Source organism: Diplotaxodon limnothrissa, linkage group LG20 (assembly GCF_057381915.1).
Source record: "Diplotaxodon limnothrissa isolate DT_005_m linkage group LG20, D_limnothrissa_male_GT1.1, whole genome shotgun sequence".
In the NCBI taxonomy this organism is placed as follows: Eukaryota; Metazoa; Chordata; class Actinopteri; order Cichliformes; family Cichlidae; genus Diplotaxodon; species Diplotaxodon limnothrissa.
Genome location: NC_140615.1, coordinates 34,605,972 through 34,615,863, shown reverse-complemented (window position 1 = coordinate 34,615,863; position 9,892 = coordinate 34,605,972). Strand labels below are relative to the sequence as shown.

General features: G+C 39.5%; 1 protein-coding gene across 1 annotated transcript; it reads right to left on the bottom strand.

Annotated features, from left to right (window-relative positions):
• Window positions 1-3,631: 3,631 nt before the first annotated feature.
• On the bottom strand, window positions 3,632-8,449 carry rnf41 (ring finger protein 41). The gene is made up of 7 exons (XM_085344727.1): window positions 8,340-8,449; window positions 7,456-7,538; window positions 6,236-6,344; window positions 5,869-6,140; window positions 5,631-5,766; window positions 5,199-5,302; window positions 3,632-5,099 (listed from the first exon to the last, which is right to left on the bottom strand). Exons 3-7 carry the CDS (start codon window positions 6,323-6,325, stop codon window positions 4,745-4,747), a joined length of 957 nt encoding a protein of 318 aa, XP_085200853.1. The 5' UTR covers window positions 6,326-6,344; window positions 7,456-7,538; window positions 8,340-8,449; the 3' UTR covers window positions 3,632-4,744.
• Between the last annotated feature and the right edge of the window lie 1,443 nt (window positions 8,450-9,892).

Genomic DNA, 9,892 nt, shown 5'->3' with positions numbered 1-9,892 from the left:
CAAAAAAAGCCACCGTGGTTACAATAAAGCAATATCACCGTCTAACCCCTTCAAATTGCTTGTAACAACATTAACAAAAAATAGATAAATAAATACTAAACTTATGGCTACTTAGACTTAGGGTTGCCAACTCCCTGAAAAATAAATAAGGGACACCTCGTGGCCAGGGCCGGGCGACCCAGTTGTCTTCACCCTTCCCAGTGTGGTGAATTTTCTAGCTCTTTTTTTGTGTGTGAAATTATTTTTTTAACCATTTGACTTGAATTTGATTTAAGTAGATGTGTATTCTTTGTGATATGAACACATGTGAAACAAATGATCATTTAGCCATTTATTTTTAGCTCAAAATGACAACATTAACACAATAAAACAGGTCTCCTTCTTAAACAGAAGCCTGTCATGCTTAACTTTTGAGAATATAAGTAAATCTTTCTTTAAAAGAACTCTGTCCTGCTTAACTTAAAATAATAGAAAACAATAGAAAGAAAAACATTCTTGTAACAGTGCACATTTAGTGCATTTAGTACAATTGGCTTCAGTTGAGGTATTATTTCAGCTTTTCTAATGCTAATCAGCTGCTCCTGTTTGTAAACCCGCTTGTTCCCATGATTACGCATCTTAACTCATCATCATTATTCATCTATGTATTACTTTTATGTATTAGTCATCTATTTGTAATCATCTATCCTTGCAGTTGTTTATTACACAAAATAAATTATATTATCACACTTCTGGCCACATAGCGCTGATATTCACTGCACATGCCCATATTAACTTTTTCCAGCCAGGTGTTTTCCTTTTCCCATTCTTCCCTTTCTCTGAGGGGAACAAACATTGCTGCTCTAATGCTGGCTTTACACTGTGCGGTTTTAGGCCCATTTTGAGCCGATTTTTGAGTGATCTTCATCGTGCGTCGTGTAGTATACGTGGGGTAACGAGAAGCGATTAACACCTCACGACCAGCTCCCGATCATCAATCGCTCGTGAGGGTCTCATCACAGCCGCTCACACTGCTCGCGCGCAAACACGTAAACGTTGGTGTAAAAGATGGAGCAGCACAGCTGTGCAGCGTGTGATCTGGACACAAGCGATGGAGGCACAACTTGTAGAACTTTTCAAAGCTCATCCGAGCCTTTTCGATGTGGCATCACAAAATTATCACGACCACAACAACCGTGAAAATAGTTGGATTTACATTGCTGCTCAGTCACAGCTGCCCGATCAATGTTTTTCATTAGCAATTTAGCAAAGTTGATGGTGGTGGTGTGTCTGTGTGAGTGTAATGCTGGGCTTACACTGTGCGATTTTTGGCCCATTTTGAACCGATTTTTGAGTCGTGCGACCGATTTGGCGATCGGCCCGATTTTGGCCTTCATCGTGCGTCGTGTATCGTGTAGTATACGTGGGGTAACGAGACGCGATTAACACCTCACGACCAGCTCCCGATCATCAATCGCTTGGTCGTGAGGGTGTCACCGCAGTTTGTCACACTGCGCACGCGCAAACACAAATGTCAGCGAAAAAGACGGAGCAGCACGGCTGTGCAGCGTGTGATCTGGACACAAGCGATGGAGGCACAACTTGTAGAACTTTGGAAAGCTCATCCGAGCCTTTTCGATGTGGCCTCACAAAATTATCACGACCACAACAACCATGAAAATAGTTGGATTTACACTGCTGCTCAATCACAGCTGCCTGATCAATGTTTTTCATTAGCAATTTAGCAAAGTTGATGGTGGTGGTGTGTGTGTCTGTGTGAGTGAAAGACAGAGAGAGCGACAGATTTTCTGTTATAACCTTCATTTTATGGAGGCACAGTGTGAGTACTCAGGTCGCATCAGAGCATCGGGCGGTATAGTGTGAGACCTGCATCGTGACCTACCAACTTCTAACCCCTGCGAGTCAATCGTGCAGTTTGAGCAGGAGCTGAATAACGTGACTGAAAAAATCGCACAGTGTCTGCCCAGCTTTAGGTGTACTGTCGTCCGAGACTTGCACCGCAGTGTCGGCGTTTGTTTCCCTGTTGGCCATGCTTCTTGTTGTGGTCATCTGTTGTCTTCCGGTATTTTCTCCGTAAGCGACCTTTCCTCGACCAATGAGATGAGCGGTAATCTGAATTGTCATACTCGAATTGTCATAAGTGTGCTGTCAGCTCATTGGTCACAAAGCAGGAGAGGGGCTGGGAATTATGTTTTCAAACAAAGCGTTAATTCCATTAACATTTATAGACTACTTTTGATTCTCACTGTATTACGGGACAAAGTGCGTCCCTTATTAGCTCAATACGGGACGTGTACTTTTGTTTCGAAATACGGGACGATTCCGTATTTTAAGGGACGGTTGGCAACCCTACTTAGACTACAGACCTCGAGCCACCTTGGTGTTGATAGAATTTGTTTATAGATAGTGACCAATAACGATAAATATTAATTGTATTTGCGTGGTTATAAGCCTTATAGAGGCTACGCTGCTATCCGATGTATGCTTTTAATCAAATAGTGAGTAAACAGTGAAATACTGTAAATACTGCGGCTATGAACTCATATCTTTAACAAACAGTGCGTATTGATATCGAACGTGAACAAAATCCGGGACTATACTATTGCTGGCGAGTTTTACGTTAACTTCATCCAATTAGAAACGAGTATTTTGTTATTAAATAATAAAAGTTTTGTTTTTTGTTCCTTTTTACTTCATTACATTTGTACACCACTAACGACGGATACGTTACAGATAAAATGAAAAATTGAACTTACCATGCAAGATGTCTGTTATGGGTGAACGCCGTACAGCTTCTGGTGTTATCGCACAGTATGTGAATGAGTTGCTCACGCAGTAGCCCATTAATATAACAGAGAAATTCAAACAGTTGCACTGCCTGTTTATTTCCTAACAAACACATATATAGCTGCAGTATAATGCAGCCACACTTTAAATTTTCTTAAATGAGGTGAATGCTTCCTCTGCGTCTCCATTAAACCAAGTTCTGTTTATTTAAATTATGCTTCTTGTGGAAAGGCTTAAGTACTTTATTATACATTTACACATATTCTGAGGTGTATTGTAATATTCTGGCCAGTGCGGTACTGCAGCATACCAGTCCTCAACCAACCACATGACATAATTATATGTGTGGACTTTAACAAGAACCACAATATTTGGTAAAGCACATGATTTCACATTCCACTGAGCACAATGGTTTTTTTTGATTGATTGATTGAATCTTTATTTTGAACATGGTGAGGGATTAAGCTGCACAATGAGGACGAGGCTGGCAGGAGAGGATAACAGACATGGAAAACATGTGGGTGTCTGGGTTAGAAAAGGAGAGTGAGTCAGGTCAGAGTAGTCAGACTTTTCCCCCGTCTTTAGTTTTGTGGTTAAACTTTCCTCTTTTTTCGTAAACTGGGACAGCACCACCTCACACTCCATATTGTGACTTCTTACAGGCTGCAGCAGTTTTCTCTGGACTTAAATCTTTATATAAAGCAGTCAGCTGAAGTGAATTATGAAGTGTACTTCCCAGCAGTTCTCTGATGACATGTTGTGGTAAAATAAGGAACTGCATTTTTTCCTAATTAGGAAGCCAAATAAAAACTCAGGCTTTTCCAATGACAAAAATCCACCCAGATTTTACATTTTATTACCTTGTCTGTACAACATGGTACATAACAGACACATAACAAAAACAATAACAAGGAAAATAGTAAAGGGAATTATCCACTTGTGTGGGTTTCTATAACAACAGCTTTTTTTGCTCGTCTTACTACAGCAATGAGTGACTAATGGCGAAGCATTTCTCCTCTTGAAAGCCTTAAAAGTGACTTTACAAATACTGGTACAATCTCCAAGCTGTGTCTGGTTTTAGTGGCATTTCAGCAACAATGTTAGCCAACTGTGAATAATGAAAAAGATGTCCATGATGTAAATGTCTATATTTAAATCAGAAATGAGCCACAACACTTTTTCAAAGCTCATTATACATAGTCATATCCCAAACTTTAAAACTTTCACTAGACCCAACATACAGACTATATGTACAACTGAGGCAACAAACAGATAGAACACAAAATCAATTTCTTTCTGCAGTGAACTTCAAATGCACCGATAAAGGCAGAGCTCCAAATGTCACATGATAACATCTTCAAGCATAATTGTGTGAAAGGCAACACAATAAATAAAACAAATGGCACGGAAGGTCTGAACAATCTAAACTGAGAAGCACAATGTCTCTGGGAATATTCACAGGAAACTAAATACTAAAGCAAGCACGTCCCTGTAGACAGTAAGAGAAGCTGACTAAAGAGAACTGAGATTAACAAAAACAGAAAAATCTAATTACAGTGAGGAGTATAACATTTATAATTCAATATAGTATTTCTATTTACAAGCATTTATACAACAGAGCACATTAAACTGGGGTTTGGGCTTATTACTCTATCAGGACATGGAGCAGAACAATCAGATCATATAATGCACTAAATATAAACCTTGTAAACATCACATCTCACCTTTTATCTTAGATATCAGTCAGTTTAAGTTTATATTTGCCAGGTTCAATAAGCATTTGTCCTTACTTTAAGGCATAGGTATCAAGCTTAGGAGTAAGCCTAAGAGTTTACTTTAAATAAGCCAGATTTATTCAAAAGGTTTCACTCCAAAGAGAGAAATCATACTCATCACAGCAAACCCCCAAAGCAAAACGTCCCTATTCGTCGCTGGATCAGTTCAGCTAGCTGCACAGTTATAAGATCTCCTCGACTCCGTGCGCAAAGATCATAACCAGGCCGGGTTCCAGGATCATATCCTCCCCCATATGCTGATTCTCACAGGCCATCACCACCACTGCCTGCTTGCCAGGGATACGCTTGGCAACGTAGTTCTCATAGTAGCGCCTGTTCATCTGCCGCGTCTCGAGAGTGGCCAGTCCCTGCGGCCAATTACGCTCGTGGGCGTTTTCGATCAGGTCGTTTACAATCGAGAGAGGACAGCCGCTGTCTATGAGGGATCGCTTGATGACTGCTTGGAGGACAGCATCAGGAGTGGAGATCATGCCACCCCAGCGTGTCACTCTAGCAGGCTGCATGGAGTTTACCCACCTGAAGATTAAAAAAAAAAGAAAAAAAGAAAAAAAGAAAATTAGGAACTGAATTTATTTCAGATCAAATATTGGGAGAGGAAAGGAAAGCTTCACTTACTCAAGTATCTCATTGTACTCGATGCTCTCCTCAAGGTTTTGCAAGTTTGGGTTTGCACTGCGAATTGCTCTCATGTAGGCTTTTAGCAGCTGAATGTCTCGTTTCTGGAAATGAAAAGCAATACAGTGAATGAAAAACCTCTCAAAACTGCCTCAAGTACAAAATCTGTAACTGTCCATTTAAAAAACCCAAATAGATTCACATCCACACCAAAAAAAAAAAAAAAAGTGCAATAAGAATGAGGAGACCATTGTTATTGCACGTCCATCAAACACATATAATAGGCATGCATCTGTGTCTTATACCACAAAGACATGGCACTCGAATTATTTCTGCCAAATATCATACAGACAGACAACTGTTAATATTTTATCAAGACTAGACTGAATATTTTGTCAAAAATATACTATTGTGTAGGCAAAATACTCTTACTTGTTCCCCCAGCTGGTGTTTATGTTCGGCTACAGTTTTTTCCAGCTCTGAAATTTTAGTTTGCTGCTGCTGGACAACGCTCCGCAAGTGTTTAATACAGTTATGATTGGGCAGCTCATCTTTGGGCATTTCAAGCCTGCAAGAGTGAGAAAAACAGAATATTAAGAAAGAAAAGAAAATTTAATACTATAAAATACAAAGGAGGCTTGTAAGGATTTATTCTATGGAATCCACTTACCCACATCCCTCCTCACAGTTGACAGGCCTTTTGGGGTTGTGCTCACAGTCCTTGAGATGTGACTGCAGCTGGTCCAACCGCAGTGTGGCTGTGCAGCCAAAGCTCGCATTATCACAGCTGATCTGAAGTTTGGACAACATGTTGCGCATAATGCGGGGCACAGGACGGAGGTGAGCCAGCGTCACTACTGTGCGGTCAACAGGACAAATCTGCTGCTGGGCAAACCACTGCGTTATACAGGCATTGCAGAAAGCATGCTCACAGTGTGGAGCCTGAGGTGGAAAAATGCATATGCATATAAAACAAATGTAATGTCAGAAATACAGATAGAATTAAAAGGTGGGGGGTATTTTGATCAAAGACTTGCCTGCACTGGTTCTTCTAACACTCCACTACATATTGGACACAACAGGTCTTCATCCACCTCCCCTTGAAACCTCGTAACGTCGTACCCCATGGTACATTACCCACACCTCCTGAACAACACACAAAAAGGTTTTTAGCCATATTAACTTCTTAGAGACAACTGTAGACAGATGATACTAATCTGTACAAAGACTAAGTATTTTTAATTCTTATGCAACAGAGAGGCACTGACTAATCCTAAATTTATTTGGGTGCATGATAATGACCCCAAAGTGATTTAAAAAAAACACTTTTAGTGACAAGAAAAACACCAGATGGTACTCAACTAGCCTTGAGGGGTGTACCACAAAGCGAGACTAATAGGTCAGCAGCGTATGTCAAGCTTAAAACTCAAGAGTTTTCAGTGTCACAAAAGTGGTCACCATGGTAACTCATGTTAAACTCTTAACCTGGTCCAGAGCAGGTGTGTTCAGAGTTCTGGTTTACAATTGTGAGCAACTGCCACAATTTAATTGGTACTCTTAAAGACAGCATGATCCAAGTGTGCTACAGATTCTCTGCTGAAGGAAACCATTTTATATATAGCACCAGCTGAACAACACTAATAAAAATAAATGAAGCCATTACAGTGCATACTGTGGACCACATGTCATATAAATGTACATGTATTCAGTTGTCATAATTCGTAGTAGACTGCTGAAAATACAGCAGATTAGAAATTAATCAGTCAATTTGCTGTATATCAGTCACAGAGTATATTTAACCAATAAAATCAATTTAGCTTTGATCTATTGACAATGTCTAGCAGCAACAATTGCCATTTGAGGTATGTATGTTCTTCATAGATCTCTATCACACAATCTGGCAATTTCATGCTGAGAAGCAGTCATGTGCATCAAATTCCCTTTTTTTATGCAAGTGTGAGAATGAATAAAAATCTTCGTTTTTTTAAAATAAAGTTTTAGGTTTGGTAAAGCCAGCTAATGCAAAAAAAAAAAACAAACAAACAAAAAAAACAAAACCCCTGGATATGTTGAACCTGCTTCATAATACAACTGTGCTCAACACCATCAGCTCAGTCTGAGTTTACATAAAGAATCAAAAGCAGTTCAGATTCAAAGAACAAGGGCAAGTTTACCAAGACATGTTGACAAATTACTTGCCAAGCAAAGCCAAATAATCTGCCTAAATCCTTCACACGTTCAAATATTTTAAGCCTACCTCACGCACAAAAGGCCTCAAATGTTTCCATTCAGGTCCTGATGTTTTGCTGATACGTCACATCTGGTAAAATGGCCTCCTTGCTAAAAGAGTTTTAAAAAAAAGAAAAAGAAAAATTATAATATTCACAGTGATTGTTAGATTCATTACAGTTCTTGCATGGGACAAAATCCAAGATCGACGCAATTTATCTGGAGATATATTAAAAAAGACGTGAGCTCAGTCGTTTTCAAATTTTCTTGCAATAATCTATATTCTTTACCTAACAGCATCTCACACCTGTTTTATCCTTATGAACATCGTTTTCTGCTTTAACCAAAAAAATGTTTTAAAGGAACAATGACTCAAGACATTGAGCACACAGCCCTGTATCGATGCCCTTGACCTAACGTTGTGTAAATTAAACCCTACTATCACCTATGGCACCTAATGAGAACATCCTGTCATTCCAGCTGACTGGCTGATGACCCAATTTGACTGAAAGCGGCACATGTAGGCGATTTACAGACCCCCCATTTCTCCAGTTGCTCTCAACATGCCCTGCAAACATTAGCATCGCTAACGTTAGCTATATGGAAGATATTTCGTTGACAACGCTGTACTTTGCTCCAGTTATTTGGGGTTTATAATTAAAGCAACTGGGGTCAGCACACAAAAAGCACCTCAATGCTTGGATATAAGAACCCCTCTCTAGTCACGAATTACATGTAGCTATCGCTATTCCACTAACCATCCCTTTTAGCAAATACGGTACCGTTGGTTTTCCCTGGATATTAGCATCAAGCTAACCAGACAGAGCTCAGTCTAGGCGTATTACACAGAGAAATGTCCGCTTACAATTGCACACGCTAGAAGAAAATACCATAACTAACAGATATACTTACCTACGCGTGTATTAAACCAGTTCTTTATGACGAATTCTGTGGGGGGGGTTTTCAGACGTCCCAGTGTAGCTAGAAGCTTGATAGCCACGTCCTGTGCTACATCCTACACTTCAGCGTCGTTGAGACGCAAGCGAGCGGCGACGTCATGACGTACCGCTACAACGTTCGTTTGATTGGTCCTTTAACTTTTTTTTTCTCTCTATCCATCTTTCTATCTTCATTCATCTACAGACCACATTATAATACACGTTTACTCAAATCTGACTAGAACTACCAGTTAATTTTTTCCGTGATGGTTTCATTTGTAAAGACAAATATGGCACAAATACATACAGTAATCTGAAACAGACTTGAGCCACCTCTCATGTCTTTATAATTTGCTTCCAGGAAGCAAAATCTTGTATTTTGATCTTCTTGTATTTTTTAAAGTTCTCTTCAACAATACGTCTTTAGGTTTCCTGGATGATTTTTCAAAGATTTTCTTGGGACATTGGTTGCTTTTTTCATTCATTTTCAGTCTATCCCTATTACCCACCATATTCAGATAAAAACATTTTTGTCTCTGAAACTACTTACAGCATTGCCTGAACTCTATTAGACAAGCTTTTTGGTACTTGAATGAATCATTCAAGCATTAAATTAAATTAAATTTGTCTGATTTTAAATTGCATCTTTAGGTACTTTGTTATTAGCAGCCTGTTGGAAGACAAAAGAAGTGGAAGGCCTACAAAAAACTGTGTCTGAATGTTATGTCTGTAACAAACAGGAAAACAGCCAGCAAAGACTTGACACAGGACCTGAGTAATGCATCATTAGAAATGGTCTCAGTGGAAGAGTGGCAGTCAAGAAGACATTCTTAAAATATGAAAACAGAAAATGCTGAGGTATGCCAAATGACTGACAATGAGTTGCAACGTGTGATTCAGTTTAGTTAAATTAAATTGTATTTACAGTTCATTAACAGTCGCCTTAAGGTGTTTTATATTGTAAGGTATACACTTGGCAATAATAAAGAGAAAACCCCAACAGTCACCCCAACTCCCTGTGACCAAGCAGCTGGTGATAGCAGGAAGGAAAAACTCCCTTTACCAGGAAAAAAAACCTCTTGCAGGACCAGTCCCAGTGAGGGGGATCCATCTGTGATGACCTGTTTAGTGTGAGGATGATGAATCCAGATTTTACGTTTTTGTCTCAATGTTTGGAGGTGGTCAGGAGAGAATTAAACAATGAATGGCTTAATTTATAACCATCAAAATGACCACAAAAAGCATACTAAGTTAAAGAATACCCGGACTAACAAACAAAAAAAACATACACACACAATGGATCACGATCCGTCATGGACTCACCTTCCCAGAGCCTAGACGTCAACAGTGTGGGGGTGACTTTGACAGGGAACAGAACACAAATTAGCCAACATCCAAAGAAGAACTTTGAATCTCTTTCAAGATCCTGAAGACTACTTAAAGACTAAAATGTGTCTAAGAGAGTTCAGGCGTCCTTTAGGAATACCAAATATTGATTTTCAATCTTGTTGGAGTTGTGCAAACTGC